Source organism: Adiantum capillus-veneris, chromosome 28 (genome assembly GCF_014529385.1).
Source record: "Adiantum capillus-veneris isolate H3 chromosome 28, ASM1452938v2, whole genome shotgun sequence".
NCBI lineage: Eukaryota > Viridiplantae > Streptophyta > Polypodiopsida > Polypodiales > Pteridaceae > Adiantum > Adiantum capillus-veneris.
Genome location: NC_140958.1, coordinates 17,356,268 through 17,382,628, shown reverse-complemented (window position 1 = coordinate 17,382,628; position 26,361 = coordinate 17,356,268). Strand labels below are relative to the sequence as shown.

The window sequence follows — 26,361 nt, the reverse complement described above, 5'->3', positions numbered from 1 at the left end:
AGCGTCTCAGACGAGGCATTGCTTCACTACAGAAGATGCAAGAGTAGCATCCAGACAGTCCATGGTTGGAGGAGCAGTTACAGCAGGCTCGACAGGAGCTTGCTAGCACAGAGGAGAGACGTCATGAGTTTGCCTTTCATCGACAGGCATCTCAGTGGACTCAGATGGGTGACAGAGTGACTGGTGCTTTTTTCGAGACAGTGGGACCTCGGCACTCGCATGCCAAGGTCATTCAATTGAGGAGGCCCAATGGGTCAGTTGCTTGTGAGCCCGAGGATATGCGTGCAGTTGCTACTGACTTTTATCGTGAGTTACTGTCGACTGAGCCTCAGTCAGAGCGGCAGGATGCATGCAGGGAGCAGGTTTGGGCACAGATGCCATGTCTTGTGACAGAGGAGATGCGCCAGAGGCTAGAGATGCCACTTCAGCTTGAGGAGCTGCACACAGCTCTTAGGGCCCTCCCTCATGGTAGCTGTCCAGGTGAGGATGGGTTGACTCCCAGCTTTTTCTTGGGGTACTGGGACCTGCTTGGCCCAGATCTTTGTAGTGCTTTTCAGTACATTTTGCACACAGGAGTGATGCCTGACAGCATGAGTGAGGGCCTGATCTACCTCATTCCCAAGGAGGGTGGCTCCTTGGATGAGATTCGACAGTGATGCCCCATCACCATCCTCAACTCAGCCTACAAAATTCTTGCCAAGGCTCTGAGTTTGAGGATTCAGCCACTTTTAGAGAGCCTTATACATGGGACTCAAACAGGGTTTGTGAAGGAACGCAGTATCCTTGACAACATCTTTACTTTCTGGGAGGCTTCTGCCCTAGCACGGCTCCGTGGTGAGGACCTTGTGATTCTTCTTCTCGATTTTGAGAAGGCATACGACTGAGTTGACTGGGACTTTCTAGAGGGCACTCTCCGCAGGATGGGCTTCTCAGATGCTTGGATCAAAGGGGTGTCAGCTTTGTACAGACAGGCTCACAGTCAGGTGCTTTTGGCAGGAGGGAGAGGTGAGCGCTTCATGCTCACACGCTCGGTCAGACAAGGTTGTCTTGCCCCCTTTCTCTTTCTGTTCTATGCGGAGGCGATGAGCAGATTTTTGGTGTCACAGCAGGTTGGTCTTCGGGGCTTAGCACTCCCTATTCGGGGAGAGGAGCTACTGGACGCTGAGTTTGCCGATGACTCAGCCTTGTACTTAGATGGCTAGGAGGCCAATCTTCACAGATGTGAGCAGGCTCTGGAGACCTTCTGTTGTGCATCGGGCGCACTGATCAACTGGAGAAAGACAGTGGCTTTCTCGGTTGGTAGTGCTCTTGTGCCAGATTGGATGCCAGGAGAGGGTTTTAGGTGGATTCCCCCAGGGACTGCAGTTCGGTACTTGGGTTGTCAGGTTGGTTTGGACTTGTCTCCCGAGAAGCAGATTGCTCCTCTTCTCCTGTCCATTAGGAGAAAGCTGTTACATTGGAGCTCAGCACGACTTTCGCTGGCTGATAGAGTAGTAGTTGCCAACCAGGTGCTGTTGGCGACTATGTGGTACATCACTTCCTGCTGGATCTTCTCGAGTTCTTGTATCAGCCAGGTAGAGAGGCTGATCAGGAACTTCCTTTGGTCAGGACGTGACACTCAGATGGCCCGAGCCAAGGTGGCTTGGACGGTCATCACGCTTCCTTGTTCTCAGGGAGGGCTTGCGATCATTGATCCAGCACAGCAAAGCAGAGCCCTTCTAGAGAAGTTCATAGTCAGAGGACTTCTTCCAAGTGAGGAGCCCTGGAAGGAGTTCTTGTTGCAAAGGCTTCGTGCCAGGGTGCCTCAGTCAGGAGGCCCTTGGCAACCTTCGACCAGATGGATCTTTACAGAGATGCGCCGAGTTGGTTTGAGCAAGAGACTGGTGGACCGCTTCGCTGTGAGTTTGCTTCGTTCTTGGAAGCTCTTACGGCGTGGCCTGGAGCAGCGACAACCGATGTGCACGGAGGAGCGCCTACGGCAGCCCCTCGTCTGGAACCCCATGGCTAGCACTCAGAGAGGCCACTTGGTTGGTAGTCGGCCTCATGTTTCCTGGGGTCCCATGGCAGCAGGTCCAGCGCGCTCTGTAGGTGACTGGCTAGAGTTCACAGGTTTGTCAGAGGAGGTGCAAGGTTTCCAACTGCAGGGCATGAGAGGGGTGCAGAGCATGTATCAAGACATCTCAGAGTCAGTTCCAACTGAGTGGCTCACACCTCTCGAGCCAGTAGCACCCCGGTGGATGGGAGCCTTCACACAACTGGAGGTTCTCATTTCAGTCAGGGCCTGCTCAGAGACTGTCCCAACCGTGTTCTTCGAGCTTCAGGGTGGGGGACGATTACAGCGAGTTGCAGTAGAGGCCCCGAAGCAGATTGCTGTTTTTAGAGGATCCGAGTTGTGGGCATCTGTGGGAGGACTTGCCTCATAGACCTTGACCCGGCAGCTCTTGAGACTTGACACTGGAGGCTGTGGGCTTGGGAGTGTTGTCCACTGGAACGAGTACAGTGGGATCCTGGTGAGTGGCTATGGAGGGACCCCTTCTCTTCTGCAGACCACCCAAGAGTCCCCTTCTTTCAGTACACTGTTCGGCTTGGACGTCATATACTTACAGCACACAGAGAGGCCCGCCCCGCTGCAGCACGTCATTGGCAGGAGGAGGGCCTCATAGTCGAGTTCTTGGAAGCCTTTTGGCAGAGGCTGTGGGACTCCAGATAGCCGAGGCGCGTCACCTTGTTTCAGTGGCTGGTTGTACACAGAGCTACAACAGTAGGGAGCTGGCTTGTGCATAGTGGTCTCTCGGCCGCATGTGCAGCCTGTGACCAGTTGGTGGAGAGTCAGCGTCATTGTCTTTGGGACTGTCCCTCGGCCCAGCAGGTGTGGCTATGAGTTCTTCGGCTGATGCCTACTCTCTGCACGGCTAGACAGTACACTTGGGGGGCAGCGGCTTGGTCCACTCTCACGGGCCCGGCACTTCAGTTTGAGATATCTTCCACCAGCAGGATGATAGTGATACAGGGGAGGCGTCCTACACCCCAGCCTGCTACAAAGCTTACTCCACAGGAGTGGTGCAGTGAGAGAGAGGAGTGTTGGGAGCTCATCAGTGGCCTGACACTATGGTTCATCTGGCGGGCCCGCTGATTCCGCATTTTTGAGGCCCGCTCTGTGCCGCCAGCAGAGACTGTTCGTGACTTTTGGCTAGAGCTGATCCATACTCTCAGAGGACAGCTTGAGGGACTACAGGGCAGCTCCGACCGCATGCGGGAGCGCCGCGAGGCTTTCCTTCGACTCTGGCGCCCTGGGCCTTTCTACACCATTGTCCAGGGTGTGCTCAGATGGCACTACCGACCACTTGTGTGGCTCTTCCCTCCTCCCATCCCTTGATTTAGCCTCATTGTATATATGTTGTTCTTTCATTGGGAGAGTCTCCCCATCATGTTTGTTGTAGCCCTCTCTTGCAGAGGTGGTTGTAGCCCTACGGGCAGCTTTCATTAACTAATAGAAGGATCTTTTTCTCGAAAAAAAAAAAAACTCCTTAATAAAAAGAGCAAACTGATTGTCCCTCGGAATGTCCCTCGGAATTTTTTGAACTAACTTGAGTTGTTTAACGGAGCTACCGACTGAGGGGCCTAAACCCTAAGAAGAACAAGCAACAGAAGAAGTGTCACAAAGTGATGACGTGGTTGTCCGAGAGCAGAAAACCCTAACCCTAATTTTTGCCAAAAACCTTCATTACAAAAATCCTAATTCTGGAACCCTAATTGCTGAAACCCTAATTCTAGAAACCCTAACCCTAAAACTATAGAAACCCTAACCCTAACCCTAACCCTAAAGGCAGCAGGCTGATTTTCGAAATTTGCGCTGGTTGATGACATGGCAAGCTGTACGGATTTCCGTGATTTACGCTGGCAGCTTTTTGGCTTTGCTTTTGGACCAGAAGCTTTTAAGTTTGAAGGCTTTTACTGTAAGCTGCTTTTTAGGCCAAGGGCCTTTAATTATGAGGTTAGGGCTCATTCTCTGGCATGCTTCCTAGAGAAGGTGCAGAGTCTGGAGTACCGGCTTGTACTTTGATGATGCAATATAAAGAAATAACGAAAGGGGCGCCAAGGTTTGGGGCCAATACTCTCTGGGGTGGAATTCCGCCACTCCGTGTCGCGTGTCGTCTCTCTCTTTCAGTTCAGTTGTTATTGAAGTGTTAAAAGTCTGTTCAGTCTGTTCTTTTCTATTGGCACGTGGTGCCCGCCTTGTGACAATAGCTAAATAGCTAAATCGCAGCAGATCCAACATCGGTCGCTGGCGGATCTCATCAATCTCCTCCATGGTCAGTAGTCTAACCGGGCGTCGTGCATGCCTCGCCAAAGTGACCCGAATCTTCTGATGCAACCTCCGTCGATGCTGTGTAGTCCTCCAAAGTCATGGGCGTCTAGATCTCCCCAGCTCAATCGCTCGGTCGATCAGTGTGCCTCTAGTGTGAGACAAATGTGAGCTCTGTTGTGGTAGTAATTCCACCGGCTGTCCAGTGTCTGTTCTAAAGAAATCTGTGATCCGAGAGAGAGAGAGAGAGAGAGAGAGAGAGAGAGAGAGAGAGAGAGAGAGAGTTTCCTCCTTTACCATCTCCCCCCCCCCCTTCACCCACTCGTGCTATTAGTCCCTTGCCGGATCCAATCCTACACACATGACATGACACAAGCCAAACTCACACCTAGACGGGCGTTGTGAGCGGACATCAGGCTCACCTCCCAACCATGAGCCAATACACCTCCCAGCCATAGAGCCAATACAGGCTCTCCCCTGAGCCTAGGAGCCTGCAGCCAAGCGGGCTAGCCTCTGCCACAAGGGCTGGTGTCCCATACACCGAGCCCACACCAATACGGGTGTGCGGGCAGAGCTGCCAAGGGCCAAGAGTCCAATGTGGTGATCACACAAGATGTCTCACAAATGAGGCTCAAGTCCTATTTATAGGACTTCATAACCAAAGGGCCATGTTCACACTGGCCAGACATAACTGCAAGCGCCCATCTTGATGTCTGGGGACATAACACTTCCCCCCATATTTTTAATTGTTGTCCTCAATAATATCCTCAGTCATAAAACCGGGGAAACGATTCCGTAACGATCTAACTGACTCCGAAGTGCGTGGGAGTCGGGACCATGCTTCCACTTGATCAAGTATTCGGGGTACGAAAACTTACGAGACTTGCGGACCCTTTGATCAAGAACTGATTTGCTTCAAGTGGAATATAACGAGTGGTGTCTTCTAAGTTCGGGACTTGCTCAGGAGGAATTACTAAGTCATCCTACCCAGCCGTTCTTTCAAACCACTCACATGGAACACGGGATGAACAACAATGTTTGAAGGCAGGTTCAACTTATAAGAAACCCCACTTATTCTCTGTGATCTGAAACGGACCACAATAACGAGAAGATAATTTCAAGCATTAGCCAGTTCGGATCGTTTCGGAATCCTTCGGTACCCTAAGATACACCCACATGCCCTCCTGGAGTTTGCGGGGTTGCCTATGTTGATTGGCATAAAAGTAGCATGATCCTGTGCCGTCTTTATGCTCTCTTTCGCGATCTGAAGCATTTCTTGCATATCGTGTAAGAAATCGGCTACTGATCGCATCTTGATCCCTTTGAATCCGGTGGCATTAGTGGTTTTGGCTCGTAACCGTACATAAGCATAAACGGGTTATAGCCAATAGCCGAGTGCTTTGTACTGTTATAACCAAACTCAATTTGTGGGAGATAACGTTTCCAATAAGATTGACGTCGAGAGACATACGCTCGTAGCCTGTCCTCCATAGTTTGGTTCGTGTTCGGTCAATCCATCAGTTTCAAGATGATCTGAGGACAACATGCACATACAGGTCTCCAATTTCTGAAAGACCGTTTACGAAAAATTGCATGTGAATTTTGGATCACAATCAGTGACAATTTCATTGGGCAAACCATACAGTTTGTATAAGTGTTCCACAAAGAGCTGAGCTAACTCGTGGCTCTTTACAGCGGAACGTGTAGGGATAAATTACGCTAATTTCGTGAGTCGATCAACGATGACCCAAATGGCATCGTGTCCACGGCTTGTTCGGGGTAATCCAACTACAAAATCCATAGAATTGTTGGTCCATTTGTTATCAGGGATTTGCAAAGGATGTAATAGCCCAACGCATTTCTGTCGTTCCGTTTTGTTGACCTGACATTGCGTGCATTCCCGCACATACTCAATCAAATCTTTCATGTGCAGCCAATAAAAATAATGGCCAACCAAGGCCAAAGTACAGTGTATGCCAGGGTGTCCTACACTAGGTGCGTCATGACACCCAAACAAAATTTTCTTGCGGATATCCTCATCAACAGGCACACACACTTTGCCTTGCTTGAAAAGTAATCCATTAGAAATGAAATATTTCTTCGGTACTTTTCTCTTCGTAGCCAACTCAGAGGCGTCCGGACTGCCTTAGCTTCCCGCGCTACGTGTTCCCTCTTGGTCTCGTTGCTGAATTACACTAAAGTGACGATCGTTTTGGCAACACCCTTTGAGAGAAAGATAGAAGTCAATCGAAATTTCAGCAAACGGAAGAGTATTGACCTCCAGAATTCTACTAAGGGCGTCTGTCGGTTACCATATTGGTAGCACCCTTACGATAGCGAATCTCGAAGTCGAACTCTTCCATGAGTTCGGCCCACCTTGGCCTTTTGACCGCGGAGGTCAGGCTGATCACAAAGATATTTCAAAGAATAGTGGTCCGTCCATACCATGAAGCGGACACCAAAGAGATAATGGCGCCAAACCTTCAAGGCATGAATAACCACCAACAATTCCTTCTCCTGTGTGAAATAACGCGTCTGTACGTCAGTGAGCTTGCGACTTTCAAATGCATCAGGCTTCCCATCCTGGTATAGGACAGCGCCGATAGCATAATCATTGGCATCCGTTTCCACCACAAAGGGGTTTATTTGGATCCACAATCTGCAACATCGTTGCAGTGGTAACAAGTCGCTTCAATGTTTGGAAGCATTGATCAAGCTCATCGGTCCATCGGACGAACGGACGGACTAACACAACTCTTTTTGCTTTTGACGCCCTTTAACAAACGAGTTTGGCAATACGAGCATAGTCTTTGATAGATTTTCGAAAAAAGCCAATAAAACCCAAAAAAGATTTTACTTGCCTAATCGTGCGAAGAATGGGCCAAACCAGCACAGCACGTATCGTCCCAGGGTCAATGCCATCAACCGAGATGACATGACCCAGATACAGCAAATCGGTGCGACGAAAAAAATAAATTTGGTTTTGCTTCACATACAACTTTTCTCGCCTCAAAACACGCAAGACGAGACGAAGGTGTTGCAGATGCTCCTCGAGTGTTTTGCTATAAATTAAGATGTTGTCAAGGAACACAACAACCCATTTTCCCAAATACGAACGAAAGAGATCATTCATCATTTGTTGGAAAGTGGCAGGAGCGTTGGTTAACCCAAGGGTAAAACCAAAAACTGGTAATGTCCATACAGTGTATGAAAGGCGGTTTTCGGAACATCACGTAGATGTATGCGTATCTGATGGTACCCAGAACGTAGATCGATCTTGGTGAAATAATGAGCACTCGAGAGTCGATCCATAAGGTCACCCATGCCAAGTAACGGATACTTATTCTTGATGGTGACCTTATTGAGACCCTTGTAATATTTGCAAAAGCGCATTCCTTCGTCCTTCTTTTTAGCGAGAAGAACCGGAGCACCCCACAGAGACTTACTAGGTTCAATAAAACCTTTGGCAAGATAGGCTTGAAGGTGCCTAGCTATCTCGTCTTCCTCTTTTAGGCTGAACCTAAAAGGTTGTCGAGAGACGGGATGGCTACCAAGAAAACGCTCTATCTTATGATTGAGATCAGGCCCACGAGACAGTGGAAGCCCATTTGGTAAATCAGGCGGAAAGACGTCCGCAAATTCAACCAAAACAGAATCCGAATAACGCTTAACAGTTACATCATGATCAGACAAAGACTCAAGAACTTCCAAAACAGTAACTTCACTTTTTGAAAAAAGAGAATGACATTGAGACGGGACATTAACAATAGAATCTTTAACCCAGCAAACTGCAAGTTGCACACTGGAATCATGAGACAAGGCATTGAATTAGCTGAAAGCAGATTTACATCATAATCGGCGGTCAGGGAAGAAGGAGATCCCTCGACCACGTGGTATACACCATCAAGTTCAAAGAAAATTGTATGCGGTGCATAATCGAAGACAGAGAAGCTGTCTTATCGTAAAATCATGGCTTGCCTAAATAACATCTACATGCTCAAGGCCCATGATGCAAAAGTCCAAGACTTCGTGGTAATGCTGGATTCGGAGATCGAGTCGTGAACCTCAATCCATTGATCGCTTTGACGTTCTGCATAACGGACCACATACGGATGGGTTGCGTTTGAAGTGTTCAACTTAAGTGCCTGTACCACACGAGAAGAAATAAAATTATGAGTAGAGTCGTTCTCCAATAAGACTGTCATTGCATGGCCATTGATCTCTCCTTTAACGCGGAGAAGATCATGCGGGCCATATACAACCTTATTAACGCGACAACCCGGGCAGCTACGTGCATTAACGTGAAAAATCTTTGAATCAGTAAAAGACAAAGTACCTGGATTATCGACGACGTTCACCAAAGTGGTCGTCGGTGCGGAGGTAAACGGCTTCCTCTTTTGCTTTGGACACGCTTGGGAGTCGATACAAGGGTTCTTCTTCTGATCCTCCATGCGAACTGCCTTTGATTTGCCGTCATGTTTCGGTTTCTTCTGCGAAGGGTCCGATGACTGACTCGCGGCTGCAGAAGCATTTGAACTCTTGTATTTTGACATGGAGGGACCACGGCAAGGAGTCTCCCCATTCTTCAGGCCACCTCTAGAAGCCGCAAAGGTATTGTCATAGTTCTTGGGGAACTTGTAGATCTCCTCTATCGAAGTGACGGGATTCCACAATACCTCATTCTGCTAAGCAGACGGTAATCCAAACAGATAGAGCATGTGCAATATAACCTGTGGAGTCTCCAAGGCTTTCGTCTTGTGCATGAAGTTCTTGAATTCTTGTGAGTAAGCGTCCAGGGTTTTCTTACCCATCTCCAACTTGAACAGCTTCTTGAAGCACTCGATCTTATCGAGTTGCACAAAGCGAGCACGAAAGACCGTCTAGAAGTCTGCCCAAGTCGTTGGCTTAGGTCGTAACCCAGCCCACCATGCATATACCTTGCCTTGGAGCATGATTTGTATCTGACTAATGCGCTGGGCATCAATGAAACGATACAAATCAAAGTAGGCTGTCCATTTCGCCAGCCACGAGTTGATGGCGGTCTCCTCACATTCCTTCTTTTCCCCTTTGAAGGGGTCGAGATGGAATTGAAGAGGCAAAGTGCTCATGGCCGCGGGCAAAACGGGACCTCTATGGCACGCAACTCCCCAAGTTGCCTCAGCATCTCTGCTAATTGTTGTTGCAGTATAGCGACGAGAGATGCGTCGGATGCGGAAGACGGGAAGAACAACCCTCGGGACGGAGCCCGTGGGATGCATGCTAGCGGCGCCATTCTCGTGCGAAGAAGCGTCGTGTGACGCCATGGTGCCAAGGTAAAGAGTATGCGGGAGTATGCAGTAGAGGGTGAGAAGAAGAGGAAGAGGGAGAGCTCGGTGCAGGAGAGAGAACACACGGTGACAAAAAAGTCACATCCTTGCTTGTCGGTGCATGAAACAAAAGGCTGGGGTGAAGCAGGCTGTGCCAAGAGAGAAGTGGGGTGGGCCTAGTGCTCACTACAAAACAACAATAAGAGGTGTGCATGCAGTTCCAAGCACCATCCTAAAACAACCATTGGCACATAGAGTGGCCTCTAAAACATAAAAATCAGAAAATTAGTATCCTCCGCACCGCTGCAAAACATACTCCAAAATATGGAAATTGCTCTCACCAATAAACAAGGAGGGGCTGCCATATCCTCAGAGTGGTAGCTCTCGAGGACACCCTCATGTAATAGTTGGTAATGGAGAGACCAAACTAAGACATACTCAGCATCCATGTGACTGTCGCTGGCAATCAACATTCCACACACGAGAATCCGTGAAAGAGATGCACCAAATTCTCACCACCGGCTGGCATGTGCCCCCCTTGCCCTCCTCTCTCGCTACTCTACGAGAGTTAGGAGAGCCTGTAAGTACGAGCCACCACGGCTCCATGAGCTCTAGTGGTTTTGTGCATGTCGCCATGTTGTGCCTACGAACAGGAAGGAGGCTCTTATACTAATGTTAGTCCCTTGCCGGATCCAATCTTGCACACATGACATGACACAAGCCGAACTCAACCTAGACACACACAGTGAGCGGACAACAGGCTCGCCTCCCAGCCATAGAGCCAATAGGGGCTCACCCCCGAGTCTGGGAGCCTGCAGCCAAGCGGGCTAGCCTCTGCCACAAGGGCCTGTGTCCCATACCACCGAGCCCACACCAGTACGGGTGTACGGCACTGCGGGCAGAGCTGCCAAGGGCCAAGAGTCCAAGTGTGGTGATCACACAAGGTGTCTCACAAATGAGGCTCAAGTCCCATTTATAGGACTTCATAACCAAAGGGCCATGTTCACACTGGCCGGACATAACTGCAAGCGCCCATCCTGATGTCTAGGGACGTAACACATGCTCCCGCATCACCACCCTCTACCACGACCGCACCTTACCACGTCTACACATGTCGACCCCTCATCCACTCCACCTCTTTTGTGTGTCCCTTTATGTCCTCCCGTTCTTAGATCCTTCATAGCTAGTGCTCCAACAGCTTGGCAATTTTCTCGAGCTAAGCACAGTGGACATGGCATAGCACCGTCCTTTACTAGTACTGTGGTACATTTTACGGCTTGCATAGATGGTGCGCTCTCAACTCTATAGCAGACAAAGTCCCATGCTCTCCTCCCTACCTTTTACAAGCACAAAGACTTGGACAGAGGTTTTTGTTATGGACGTTGTTCTTCACCATACCTTGCATGTTGTCAGACTACATTCCATCATGCATTACTACTGACAGCCTTACACAGAGATGGGCCATACAGTGGCTACATACAAAGGACAACTACTGCTTACCGCTAGTCCTGTGTGTGGACCATACTACCTCAATCTCTCGCTGTCACCAAGAAGTGTACTTTTCTTGTTGCCTTCCATAAATAAGTATTAGATATTTTTATTTATTTCTATTTTTACTTGTTTTGCCCGGAACCCATGAAAAGGTGCAAGTGGACATTGCACGGCAAGTGTGAGACAGTTCGGCCGAACAGGTTTCTCGCCTCGGGAGTCTAGGTCGGTCAGTCTGGGATTGGTTGGGCCAATTAGCATTGAATTCTGATGAGTATGGAAGCCTGTGTGCGCCAAATGAAGTCTGGGCCTCTCGGAAAGTCACTTATAACTTTATAAGTCGGTGGGAACTAGAGGATTAACTCAGGGCCAAACTGGACACCTACTGACAGCCTTACACAGAGATGGGCCATACAGTGGCTACATACAAAGGACAACTACTGCTTACCGCTAGTCCTGTGTGTGGACCATACTACCTCAATCTCTCGCTGTCACCAAGAAGTGTACTTTTCTTGTTGCCTTCCATAAATAAGTATTAGATATTTTTATTTATTTCTATTTTTACTTGTTTTGCCCGGAACCCATGAAAAGGTGCAAGTGGACATTGCATGGCAAGTGTGAGACAGTTCGGCCGAACAGGTTTCTCGCCTCGGGAGTCTAGGTCGGTCAGTCTGGGATTGGTTGGGCCAATTAGCATTGAATTCTGATGAGTATGGAAGCCTGTGTGCGCCAAATGAAGTCTGGGCCTCTCGGAAAGTCACTTATAACTTTATAAGTCGGTGGGAACTAGAGGATTAACCCAAAGGGCCAAACTGGACACTTGGCAGGAGGAGAGCTGCCTGTAGGACACCTCAACAAGAGGAGGCACCCAAGAGAGTGACCTACAGTGTGTGTGTGAGTAGTGGGTGCAGGTCTACAGCTTTAATGAAAAGCTTGCCTTCTCCTCTGTCTCATGTAGCCTGATGATTTTCTCTCGTGCATCTCTCTCTCCCCTTTGGCACATATGGTAATGCCCCACTAGTTAGGCTACTCAGATGAACATGTAGAGTTCTGGGGGTTTATGCGCGTTTGCCAAGGCAAGAGCCTTCTGAACAGGAACGGGATTAGCCAATTGCTAATCCCTCACACGTACGCACAGTCCCATCTCGAAAGATTGCGAGTTTGGAGAGTTTTCTCACGTGAAAACTCGTCCAATTCACAGGGAAATTGTCCCATTGTGTGCGGTAGCCCTTGGGACACGCGTAGGCATGTTTGCTCCGCTAAAAGCGATGCGAAACAGGGAATTACAGCCCGCTGTGTTTTTATGTAGGTTCAGGGTTTCGCACCTAAACTGCAAGGGAAGCTTCGTCTGCACATTCAAAGCTATGTGGTGTTGGGTTAAAGGCCTAAATAACCCCTTTTTGTACATTTTTATACTTTGTCCAGGTTCATATTGAACCGAACCTGGACACATTTTTTAAAGGTCACTTATAATAAAAGTGGGAAAGCCCAAAACTCACTTATTGAGTTTTCCCCAAAAACGTGAGCTCTCTCTCTCTCCCTCTTCTTCTGCTAGCGCTTCCTCTCCTGCTGCTCTTCGCCTCCCCTCTCTGCACACACACTGCACTTCCTCGCGTGCTCTTTCACTTGCACACACCGCCGCGCGCTCATCAACTGGTATCAGAGCCCGATTAGGGTTTGCCCCCAAACCTGCAAACGCTGAATTTCAGCCAAGAAGGTCAACTTTATCGCGAGATTTTGCAATTTCGTCGCCAAAGGACTCGTCCCCGGACACCAGAGAGCTCCCGGCAACCCAAATTGACCTAAAACAAGGTGAAATTAGGTCAAAAAAAGGAAATTACAGGTTATGACAACCGAAAATACAGGTTTTGCAAATGATGTATTAAGGTGTGGGAATACTTTTGCTAAGTCCCCGCTACCCGAAAACCTTGAAATTGCCGAAAAACAAGCCCTAAAACAGGTGCTTTAAGCAAATTTCAGATTTACGCAGGTTTTTGCAAGTGTTTTTATGGTGCGATTACATTGGGGAAAGTGCTAATTGATGCAATCTACGCACATTTGACAAATTTTGTCGATGTATGACCATTTGTGGCTCAATTTCATGCAATTTTGATGCTACAAATTGCGGCTTTTGTACTTACATGCTTCTAAAGGCTGTGTATTAGCCTTATGTATGTCTTCTGAGGCTAAAAAAAACTAAATTTCTTGTTTTCGCGCACAAATTTGCTCACTGAAATTTCCTGCGCATAAATTTCAGAAACTTAATTTTGTGCCCAAATCGTCCTATTTTGCCCCAAATTGCTCCTACGACCATTTGGAGCTGTAGTGCACATCTCTGTGAGGCTATACTCCGATTTTTGCGCATTTTTCCCAAAAATTCAGCGTATTATCCCTTTCATTTCGTGCAACTATGGCCTCATCTTCTTTGGATGTGAAGAACCTCTTCGAGATTAAGAGGTTTGATGGTACAGGTTTTGATCTTTGGAAAGACAGTATTCAAGGAATCCTATTTCTTAAGGATTGCGAAGGGGCACTTGAACAGGTGAAGCCACAGAATATGACAGATGAAGCATGGGTTAGCATGAATAGGAAGGCCGTTACATACATTAAAATGGCCATGACAGATGAGACCGTCATTGATGTGAAAGGTCTCACGACTGCTTTTGATGTGTGGGAGAAGTTAAAGGGAATGTATGAAAATACAACGCCTGTCAACCAGGTGCACTTGATGCGAAAACTTGTTGGCATGCAACTAGATGAGTCCAAGAGCGCGGCAGAGCACTTGTCATTGTTCGCAGGTACTCTGTCGCACTTACAGGATTCTGGCTTGTCCCCATTTGATGATAAGCTGAAAGCTATCTTCTTGCTTATGACCTTACCTGAGTCATGGGAAACTTTGGTGGTTTCGTTGTCCAATAACCCCAATTTGACCTTTGATGGTGTTAGGGGTTCTATCTTGAATGAAGAAATCAGGAGGAAAGCAAGTGGAGAGGGAGGCAGCTCTGCCAACATGGTTAGAGACAGGACAGAAAAGAAGAATGCTTATGCTCAAAGGAGTAAGAGTAAGAGTAAAGAAAGGGGAAATGCAAGCAAAGGCAAGGGTGATGTGACTTGCTATCAATGTGGCAGGAAAGGTCACAAGAAACCCGATTGCAGGTACTATAAAGCTGAGTTAGAAAGGAAAAAGAATGGTGGAGACAAAAAGAAAGAGAAGAAGGAAGTCAAGGCAGATGCACAGGATAGCTCAAAGGACAAAGAGAAGGCCAATGTGGCTTCTAGTGTCGTGATTGAGGAGCTATCAGATGTAGAGGACATCTTGTGTGCCACTTTGTCAGATGATGATGCTTATGACTTTGATGCCTCTCTAAATGTTCATTCACAGGACATGCAGATCACCAAGAGTGATCTTATTGATGCTTTGTTGACTGTCAAGGCAGATGCACAGGATAGCTCAAAGGACAAAGAGAAGGCCAATGTGGCTTCTAGTGTCGTGATTGAGGAGCTATCAGATGTAGAGGACATCTTGTGTGCCACTTTGTCAGATGATGATGCTTATGACTTTAATGCCTCTCTAAATGTTCATTCACAGGACATGCAGATCACCAAGAGTGATCTTATTGATGCTTTGTTGACTGTCAATGATGCATTGTCCCAGACTTGGATTGTTGATTCCGGTGCTTCATTTCATGTGACTCCTATCAAGGAGTGTTTCTCTATTGTTGATGCGGGCAAGCGTGGCCATGTATACCTTGGAAACAATCATGCATGCTCCATTGAGGATATTGGCACCGTGCATCTCTCCATAGATGGCACAAATGAGCTTGTTTTGCATGATGTTCGATATGTGCCGGGAATCAAGAAGAGTCTGCTTTCTGTTGGTCAGATGGATATGCATGGTTACAGCATCTTGTTTGAGAGAGGGTCATGGAAAATGACTAAAGGCTCAAGGCTGATTGTAAAGGGCACAAAGAAAGGGACACTTTACTGCATGCATGAAAAGGCCGTGTTGGGCAAGTTTATTGCATTGGCTGAAATTAACTCTCACATGGAGTTGTGGCACAAGAGGCTTGGCCATATGAGCCAAAAGGGCCTTTCTAAGCTTTGTACTTTGAACAAGCTTGATGCTAAAGGCACAAAGCTTGATTTTTGTAATGAATGTCAATATGGCAAGCAAGTAAAGCGTTCTTATTACTCTGGTGTCTCTCGTAAATCTTGTGTGCTTGATCTTGTACATTCTGATGTATGTAGCATGCCTACTAAGTCTATGGGTGGTGCATGTTATTTTGTCTCCTTTGTTGATGATCATTCTAGGAAAATTTGGGTTTATTTGCTTAAGTCTAAGGATGAAGCCTTTGCTGCGTTTAAGAGATTTCATGCATTTGTGACCACCCAAACTGGTAGAAAGCTAAAATGCTTGCGTACAGACAATGGGGGGGAGTACACAAGTGCTGAATTTAACAAGTTTTGTGAAAATTTGGGCATTAAGAAGGAGCTTACTGTGCCATACAGCCCCTCTTCTAATGGTGTGGCTGAAAGATTCAATAGGACACTTTGTGAGAGGGTGAGATGCATGCTGTCCACAGCTAATCTCTCTCATGGATTTTGGGGAGAAGCTTTGAAAACTGCAGTGCATATATGCAATCGATCCCCTCACATGTCTTTGAAAGGTGACATCCCTGAAGAGGTTTGATCTGGCAAGCCTACTTCATATGATCACTAACGCATTTTTGGTTGCGAAGCTTTTGTGCATGTTAGACCTGAGTTGAGGAGCAAACTAGATGCGAAGTCTATTAAAGGCCTCTTCATGGGATATGGTGAAGAAGGCGAAATGGGTTACAGGATTTGGTTACCTCAGCTCAAAAGGGTTGTACGCAGCCGGGATGTTGTTTTTAATGAGGCAAGGCTGCTTCAAAACAATTGTGCCTCAAAGCATGACCATAAAAGGGTGAAATTTCAGCATGAACAGCCACCTGTTAGGCCTATTTTTGACCCTCAAGATGCACCACAAATGGCTGAAAATGTAGATGATCCAGTGGTGTTTGAGCCAGATGATGTTGGACAGCAAATTGAGGCTCAACAAATTGAGGCTCTTGAAGGGCATTTGCAGCCAAGAAATAATGCTGAAAATGGTGCTGAAAATGATGTACAACAGCCCATTGTTGATGATTTTGTAGTGCCACCTGATGTAAACCCATTGCCGGATAATGTGGATCGTTGGGTGAGACGGTCTACTCGTCAAAGACGGCCTGTGAGTCGATATGACCCCTCTTTGCATTACATTATGTTGACAGATGAGGGAGAGCCTCTTACGTATAAAGAGGCAAGGACATGTGAGCACAGCGACAAGTGGGAGCTTGCTATGCAGGAAGAGATTAAAGCTTTGCATGCTAATCATACTTGGGATTTGGTTGAATTGCCCAAAGGAAGGAAGGCTATTCCTAACAAATGGGTGTATAAAATCAAAACTGTTGATGCAAAACCCAAGTATAAGGCAAGGAAGTGTTCTCTATTGTTTGCCATTGTGGTTGCTCTTGATTTGGAAATGGACCAAATGGATGTACATACCGCTTTCTTGCATGGTGATGTGGAAGAAGAGCTTTACATGAAGCAACCCGAGGGTTTTGTCATCCCTGGCAAGGAACATTTGGTATGTATGCTCAATAGAAGCTTGTATGGGCTGAAACAATCATGTAGACAGTGGTACAAGAAGTTTGATCGCTTCATGCTTAAACATGGTTACAAAAGAAGCCATGCAGACCATTGTTTGTATACCAAACGTGATGAGGATGGCAACCCGATCATTCTTGTGCTCTATGTAGACGATATGTTGATAGCTGCAAAGAAAAGCACCATTGTAGATGCTCTTAAAGGGCAGCTGAAATCTGCGTTCTCAATGAAAGACCTTGGGGCAGCTGAACATATACTTGGAGTGCGTGTTACACAGCAAAGAGACAAGCGCCTATTGTATTTGTCGCAAGAAAAGTACATTGAAAAGGTGCCGGACAGATTTAACATGGCTGAAGCAAAGCCTCTTGGTGTGCCATTACAGCCATATGTTAAAATCTCCAAGGATGATTGTCCCAAGTCAAAGGAAGAAGCCAATGACATGCAAAGTGTGCCTTATGCTTCAGCTTGTGGTTCACTTATGTATGCTATGGTTGCTACTAGGCCTGACATAGCCCATGCAGTGGGAGTTGTTAGCCGGTTTATGGCTAATCCAGGCAGGTTGCATTGGGATGCAGTGAAGTCCATTATGAGGTACTTGAAAGGGACTAAAAACAAATGCATCTCCTATGGTAAAGGACCAGTGGAGTTGAAGGGATTTTGTGACTCTGACATGGCTGGTGATGTGGATACACGGAAATCCACAAGTGACTTATGTATTTACTCTTGCGGGAGGTGTTGTTTCATGGTGTTCTAGATTGCAAAAGATTGTTGCATTGTCTACTACAGAGGCTGAATATATTTCAGCCACTGAAGCTTCCAAAGAAGCTATTTGGTTAGCACGCCTATGCAGTGAGTTTGGTTTGCCTGCCAAGGCACCTATGCTTGGTTGTGATAGCCAGAGTGCTATATGTGTGGCAAAGAACGCCATGTTTCATGCACGCACAAAGCATATTGATGTGCGGTATCACTTCATACGAGAAGTGCTTGAGGATGGCCTTATTACATTGGTTAAGGTCCATACATCACAAAATCCAACCGATGCTCCCACTAAGTGCTTACCCAAAGCACAACATCATCTATGCATAGAGATGGTGGGAGTCACGTAGCTTAAAGGCGCCATTTATGCCTTTAAGTGGGAGGTTGTTGGGTTAAAGGCCTAAATAACCCCTTTTTGTACATTTTTATACTTTCACATTTTTTAAAGGTCACTTATAATAAAAGTGGAAAAACCCAAAACTCACTTATTGAGTTTTCCCCAAAAACATGAGCTCTCTCTCTCTCCCTCTTCTTCTGCTAGCGCTTCCTCTCCTACTGCTCTTCGTCTCCCTTCTCTGCACACACATTGCACTTCCTCGCGTGCTCTTTCACTTGCACACACCGCTGCGCACTCATCATGTGGATGCGGAAGAATTTCATATTATGCCACTTGAGGGCTGTCATGTCTTACTAGGTATCCCATGGTGTTACAGGTTGCATGCTATGGTGGATACTTACAACAAAAAGATTACCCTTGTACATAGAGGAAAGACTCATGTCCTTGATGTAAAGCTTAAAGGCAAGTCTGTTTCAGTTGTTTCTGCTTCTGTTATTTCATTTGTAATAAAGAATCATCTTTATGTGCACTTGATCTTTGCAAAAGAAGTACCTGAAGTTGTATCTAATTTGTCTACCTTAGATAAAGACAAGTCAACTTTTTTGAGTGGTTTCGGTGTTTGTTTTTCGGACTCGTTGCCAGGGGAGTTACCTCCTGAGAGACCTAAGGATCATACCATAGATCTTGTGCCCGGTTCTAGTCCACTGAATAGACCACCATACAGGGTTAGTGCAGCCCAGCAGAAAGAGATTATGAGTCAGGTCAACAAGCTTTTAGAGAAGGGGCTGATTCAGCCCAGTTCATCCCCTTTTTGTTCTCCTATACTCCTAGTGCCGAAGAAGGATGGTTCATGGCGCATGTGCATTGACTATCGCGCCTTGAATAAGAATACCATCACAAACAGGTTCCCCATACCAAGGATAGATGACATTATTGATCGGCTTGAGGGAGCGTCATTATTTAGAAGGATAGACCTAAAGAGTGGCTACCATCAGATACGCATTAGGCTAGAAGATGTCCATAAGATTGCATTCAGGACAACATTTGGTCTCTATGAGTTTCTTGTCATGCCGTTTGGTCTCACAAATGCTCCTGCCACATTTAATAGAATGATGGACAGAATTTTTAGACCACATAGAACCTTCGTGGGTACCTTCTTTGATGACATGATTGTCTACTCCAAGTCTAAAGAGGAGCATAGGGATCACTTGACCGCAATTTTCAATGAGTTACGTAAGAACAGGCTACTCATTAATGCTAAGAAAAGTGAGTTCTTTTTGAAAGAGATTCGCTTCCATGGGCACATTGTTTCGAAGGATGGGGTACGCATGGATCCCGCCAAAGTGGAAGCAATTAGGTCATGGCTAGACTTGAAGTCCGTACATGACATTCGAAGCTTTCTAGGCCTATGTTCCTACTACAAGAGGTTCATCCAAAATTTTGTTGAGATTGCTTCTCCACTCCATGCACTGCAAGGAAAAGGAGTTACTTGAAACTTTCAAGTGGACAGCCAAGGAAATTTTAGCTTTCAAACACTTAAAAGAGAAGCTGACTTCAGATCCGGTAACCATTTTGCCAGATCTTTTGAAACCTTTTGTGGTTCAGTGTGATGCGTGTGGCCATAGTCTTGGTGCAGTTCTAATGCAGAATGGCCGACTAGTCGCATATGGGAGAAAAAATCTTTTGAAGACCGAAAGGAACTTGCAAGTCTATGAGAGAGAATTGCTGGCAGTAATTCACGCTCTCACTAGTTGGAAACACTATTTGTTGGGGGCTGATTTTGTTGTCCAAACAGATCATCAAACCTTGCGTTATTTTCTCACACAAATGAAGTTGTCTTAGAAGCACATGCGATGGGCAAACATCTTGTCAATGTTCCATTTTCAGATTGTGCATGTGCAAGGGAAAAAGAACATGGTGGCTGATGCGTTGTCACGAAAGCCCCAAATTTCAGCAGTGTCAATTCCATACCATTATGAACTAAACGAAATGAAGACACAATATGCTGAAGATTTGGATTTTGCAAGGATCTATAACCAGCTTGTTGATGGGCAACATCATGAGCACTATATGCTTAAGAATGACTTTCTCATGATGCATGGAAAGTTATGCGTTACTAGACAAATATGGCCAAAGATTTTGATGGAAAGTCATGCTCCACCTTATGCTGGGCATCGCGGAATTGATGCGACAGTGAAAGGGGTTGAGGCATTCTTCTATTGGCCAGCTTTGCATCAAGATGTTGACACATTTGTAAGATCATGCTTCGTATGCCAAAAAGTCAAATTTGACAGACAAAAGCAACCGGGATTGTTGCAGCCATTGCCGATCCCTAATAGGCCATGGGAAAGCATAGCGATGGACTTTATCTTTGATCTTCCAAGGACGCAAACAGGCAATGATGGGATTTGGACTATCATTTGTAGGTTCAGTAAGCAGGCCCATTTCATTCATGTGAGGAAGAAGATAAAGCCAGAACACATGGTCAAGATATTCATGAGCAATATCTTTAAGTATCACGGGATGCCTCAGTCAATTGTCAGTGACAGGGATCCACGTATGACGAGTCTTTTCTGGAAGGCATTGTTTGAGAACATGGGCATTGCGCTAAAGTTCTCTTCTTCGTTTCATCCGCAAACTGATGGACAATCAGAAGAGGCATTGTTTGACAACATGGGCACTACGCTAAAGTTCTCTTCTTCGTTTCATCCGCAAACTGATGGACAGTCAGAAGAGGCAAATTCTATTGTCCTGGATCTGCTCAAATGTTATGTGTCAGAGCACAAGGCAACTTGGGAACACCATCTCCCATTGGTTGAATATGCTTACAATAAAACTGTGCATACATCAACAGGTAAGGTGTCACAAGACGAGCACCACGTGCCAATAGAAAAGAACAGACTGAACACACTTTTAACACTTCAATAACAATTGAATTGAAAGAGAGAGACGACACGCGACACGGAGTCGCGGAATTCCACCCCAGAGAGTATTGGCCCCAAACCTTGGCGCCCCTTTTGGTATTTCTTTGTATTGCATCAACACAGTACAAGCCGGTACTCGAGACTCTGCACCTTCTCCAGGAAGCATGCCAGAGAATGAGCCCTAACCTCATATTTAAAGGCCCTTGGCCTAAAAAGCAGCTTACAGTAAAAAGCCTTCAAACTTAAAAGCTTCTGGTCCAAAAGCAAAGCCAAAAAGCTGTCAGCGTAAATCACGAAAATCCGTACAGCCTGCCACATCATCAACCAATGCAAAACGCGGAAATCCGTACAGCCTGCCACGTCATCGTGCGAGCGCAATTTTCGAAAATCTGTCACATTGCCCTTAGGGTTAGGGTTAGGGTTTCTGTAATTTTTAGGGTTAGGGTTTCCAGTATTAGGGTTTGCAAGTTTTAGGGTTAGGGTTTGCAGGTTGTAGGTTTAGGGTTTCCACAATTAGGGTTTCAACAGTTAGGGTTTCTGGCAAAAATTAGGGTTTCCATTCATTAGGCTTTGACACGTCAGCAGTTTGTTACATAAGGCGAGTCGACTCATCCTTGCCTGAAGCCATAGGTGCCGCGGAAAAAAAAATTGGCATCGGGTTTTCCGTAGAAGAGAAATCGGCCGTGCTCTGATACCACTGTAATAGACTTGGACACTCTAAGTCAAGAATCTACCACGACAGCACCAAATAACCACTTCAGAACAGTTCACAGTTCACAATTTATTCGACACTGACCCGGTGGAGTTTCGTGCCTAGAGATATTGACCCCAAAGACTGGCGCCCCTTTCGGTATTTCTTTTTGTATTAATCTGAGTTCAAAGTACAAGAGTGCGGGCAGGCGCTCACACTCAAACTCTGCGTCCGGATGTTCTGAGTTGTGAGTGGCCTACCCACTTATTTAAAGAGTACAAGGGTTGCCAAAAGCAGAGCCCCAAAAGCTGAAAATCAAAAGCTTAAGTAAAAGCTTTGAAAAATAAAGCAAAAGTTCTTTCTCTCTCTTTCTTTTAATAAAGCAAAGAGGCTTTTCTTCTCTCTCTCTCTCTCTCTCTCTCTCTCTCTCTCTCTCTCTCGCTTAGTAAATTAAAGCAAAGAGGTTCTCTCTCCCCCAATTGCGTAGAAAAAGCATTGCTCAAAAGCTGCCAACGCAATCCACGTCGCAAATCACGGAGATCCATACAGCTGCCACGCGTCAATTGCCACGTCAGCAAAATTCAGGATTAGGGTTAGGGTTACGGTAGAATTAGGGTTTCAGATCTTTAGGGTTAGGGTTTCAACAGAGCGGACAGCCACGTCATCACTTTGTGACATAAGGGCAAAACTCACATCCTTGATGTAAAGCTTAGAGGGGAGTCTCTCCCTGTTGTATCTGCTTCGGCTATCACTTCTGTAATTAAGAATCATCTTTCTGCATGCTTGATTTTTGCACGTGATGTTTCAGATAATTGTCAGTCAAATTTATTTGTGCTAGATAAAAAAAGGTCAACATTTCTGCGAGAGTTTAATGACTGTTTTCCTGACTCATTACTGTCTCGCTTTCCACCAGAGAGGCCAAAGGATCATGCGATAGATTTGGTGCCAGGTTGTAACCCACCAAATAGGTCTCCCTATAGGGTTAGTGCGGCTCAGCAAAAAGAGATTATGGGCCAAGTAGAGGAGCTGCTAGAGAAAGGGCTGATTCAACCTAGTTCTTCACCCTTTTGCTCCCCAGTGCTTCTAGTGCAGAAGATGGCTCTTGGCGCATGTGTGTTGACTACCGTGCGTAGAATAAGAATACCATCAAGGATAGGTTTCCTATCCCAAGGATTGATGTTATTCTTGACCGACTAGAGGGTGCTGCAATTTTGAACAGGATAAACCTTAAGAGTGGGTACCATCAGATTTGTATCAGGCCAGAGGATGTGCACAAGACTGCATTTAGGACAACATTTGGTCTGTATGAGTTTCTAGTGATGTCGTTCGGTCTTACAAACGCTCCTACTATGTTCAATAGAATGATGGATTGGATTTTCTGCCCACATCAAAAGTACATTCTTGACGATGAGGGAGGTATGTCACGAGGCTGTGGCAACCACTAACCTAGTTGTTGGTTTCTTTTTCTTGATTTTTATTTAATTTTTGGGACCCTCTTTTTGAAGTCACAAATAGCCAGACATTGTGTGGCCAATGTGAAACGGTCGACGGCCGAGAGTTTCACCCGGAGTCGGGAAGGGCAGGTCGCCACGAGATGATCGGGCTAGTCGGCATTGGAATCCGAGCAGTAAAAGGGTGTCTAGGCTCAATTCAAAGTCATTTAGGCCCCTCGCGACACTTGTAAGTTGGTGGGTACTAGGAAATTAACTCAAAAGATGCATAAGGAACACATGGTGGCTCCAGATGCACTTGCCAAGTCTGCAAGCAGAAAGGGTGCCCATTTTGAGAGAGGGGGCTGATTTTTGGCCATGTACAGTTATGGGGTTTTATGCGCATTTGCCAAGGCAAGAGCCTTTTGTATGGGAATGGGATTAGCTAATCCCCCACAGGTATGCACAGTTCCATTGCGAAGGATTGCGAAAACGGAGAGTTTTCTCACGTGAAACCTGGTCCATTTCAAAGGAAAACTATTCCATTGCGTGCGGGAGCACCTGAGACACACGTAGACGTGTTCGCTTTGACCAAAACGATCCAAAACAGAAAATTACACCCTGCTGTGTTTTTCTGCAGGTTTAGAGTTTTGCACCTAACTGCAAGACATCACCAGGGGAGCCTCAGGAAAGCCTCAGGACGCTTAAACAGGGCCTTTAAGCACCTCTTAGTGTCAAAAGAGGGAATTACAGCACGCTGAAATTGACCTACAGGGAATGGCCCTTTTCAGATTGCCATTCCCCGTTCTAAAACCTCGTTCCGTGTTTCAGACGTGAGTGTCTGAAGAAAGCTTCCCAACCGCAAGGGAAAGTGTCTTGATGTGTACTTTTCACCTACACAAGTTTTTGCGCCGCCATGCTGGCGAAATTGGGTCAAAAACGTGCGATTACAGCCATGGACAGGTTTGGACAGCTTGGTGAGAGTTGTGAAAGTGTTCGGATCGTGCCTAAATTCCCTATAAAAGAAGCAGTAGAGCCAGTGTTTTACATCAGATGAGCTAACACTTGAACCAATTCCAGCAATTTTGCACATCAGCACCCAACGTTTTGCAAATTAGCCCTTCGGTGTTTTGGCTCTCTCAAGCGCATCCTCGCCGATGGATCAGCAAATCAGCCCAGACATTTCAAGTTTCAGCCCGTTTCCTCGCATGAGATGTCCTCAATCTGCTAACGCTAGCCTCCCTGCAACAACCCTGTACTTCCACACCCCATTGAGCCTCTTTTCGGCCATTCGCTTGCCACATCGAGTGCTCCCATTGCTACCCACCTTTAGCTCCATCATCATCTGCGTTTTCAGCCCTGCTCTATGCGACAGATCGGCTGCATTTTGGCAGCCAGCTTTCAGCCCTTGTTTCCTCTCACACTAGGAGCGCAAATCAGCCCCAGATCTACCCCTTGGCGGCCATCAACAACCCCTCACCGAGATGGATCCAAAGGTGCATCAAATCAACCCACGGAGGTGCTTCATCTTGAAGAGTTACGGCGGCGACATTTCCCATTTGAGTTAATAGAGTCTGCATTGAGGTATTGCATATGTGTACATTCCAATTTCCATTTACACAATCAAAAGCAAATACTGCATCGGCAATGGTGTAGGGGGCCCTTGAGAGGGTTGGTTGGGACCCCATCAGGTGTCGTTTTTTGTCATCATGTCCTAGTGTAATTTACCCTTGTTAAACACTACATCCCGTCTGCCTAGTAGCTTCCCATATTGTGGAATCTATACTCTGAATCCCATCTCACCCTCATCTCCATATCCATGAAGATTCCTTTTTATCTTCCAGGGGTTATCTTTCAGCAATGCGAAAGTGGTTTCAATCATGAGAGAAGTTACAGTCTATATTGCAAGTCCTTTCAATGTATGCAACATTGCATTTGTGACTCATTTCCAGGTTTTACATTATAACATTTTGATTACTTCAAATTTTTCAGTCACAAAGAGTTCACACTTAATAAATTCTGTCTAACTTTGGACCACCTAGGTCATTTTGGCATGTTTAATAGCTCTCTCTCTCTCTCTCTCTCTCTCTCTCTCTCTCTCACACACACACACACACACACACACACGCACATGCGCGCGCAAATACATGCAATTGCACGATCACATTGATTTAATGTTTTTCTTTCTTTTCTTTCCCATGCAGAGTACGCTTTTAGCACGAGAATTGATGAAAAGTGTGATATATACAGTTTTGGAGTGGTGTTGCTAGAGCTGTTAACTGGAAGGACACCAGTGCAGCCTATGGAGGTAGGTGGAGACTTAGTCACTTACATGAAACAATCCATACGCGCGGAGCGTTGTGTGATTCAAACACTTGATTCGCGACTCGACCTCACGATAAAATCTGTGGTGGACGAGATGATTTCTGTTCTGCAAATTGCCTTTCTTTGCACAAAGCACTCGCCAGCAGATAGACCTACCATGAGGGATGTTGTGACGATGCTCACAGCGGTGCGCCAGAAGCCCGAAACGAATCCCATGTTTGAAAGCATACTGGAGAGCAGATCGACATCATCTGAATCGGATGAAGCCTCGGAGGAGGATCTTGACATGCTATGATGTGTATGAGAGCAACGGCACGGTTGCGTGAAGCGGGATCCCATCTCTTGTGAGCCCATGTTTGTGTATGCATGCAAATGTTCCGTTCTGTGTGCAGGCCGAGGCCAAACGATTTGTATGCATATCAATCATTCATGCATGCATCCTTGTGCATGTGTTTGTGTGTTGGAGGCGCATTTGAACCCAGGGCCTCATGCATGGGAGGGGTCGGGTAGACATACCTGACAAAGAAGCTTAGTGTACATCAGAAGCCTCAGAAGCCCTGCACACCTCAGAGTTGGAGTCGATGGTGGCATCAGCGAAGGTTGCCTGCAAATGAAGTGGGTAATTGATGACGTCAGCTCTGTAAATCGACTTTAAACTAAATAAGAAAGCATTCCCACCACCTTTGTATCATTTCTTTGAGAGGAGGATCTCACTACCTATTTCTTAGTTCTTATCTTCTAATGTCAAGAGAAGGTTTTTTGAAGCCCATTGGGGCAGGCTTCCTTGGCCGATTCGACCGACCTATGACCTCGAACTCTGACACAAGCCACCTATGGAGCATAAGATGTCACACGAGTATACATGGATTCATTTATTTGTGTTTATATCTATATGTAATCAAAAATTGAAGTGCATGAACGCCCAATGCTAGGGATTTTAACATTCTACTCTTGCAAATTTACCATTTGTATGCCCTTTACATAGATATAATCTTCCTTTTTAAAGTTCTAGTTTTGATGGGAAGGTGTCTCGTTAGCCTTCTCACTTCTAGTATATGTCAAGACAAGAAAAGGCGTTCATAGACACACTTGTGATCATGCACCAATCAAGCAGTGGAACTATTCGTGATT

General features: G+C 46.2%; 1 protein-coding gene across 1 annotated transcript in view; it reads left to right on the top strand.

Moving 5' to 3' along the window:
- The window catches only part of LOC147420121 (uncharacterized), a 41,009-nt gene extending 15,256 nt beyond the window's left edge, over positions 1-25,753 (top strand). The window contains exon 2 of the mRNA XM_086504201.1: positions 25,110-25,753. Within this exon, the coding sequence (XP_086360327.1) occupies positions 25,110-25,525 (416 nt within the window). The 3' untranslated portion in view covers positions 25,526-25,753. The remainder of the gene's footprint in view (positions 1-25,109) is intronic.
- The last annotated feature ends 608 nt before the right edge of the window (positions 25,754-26,361 follow it).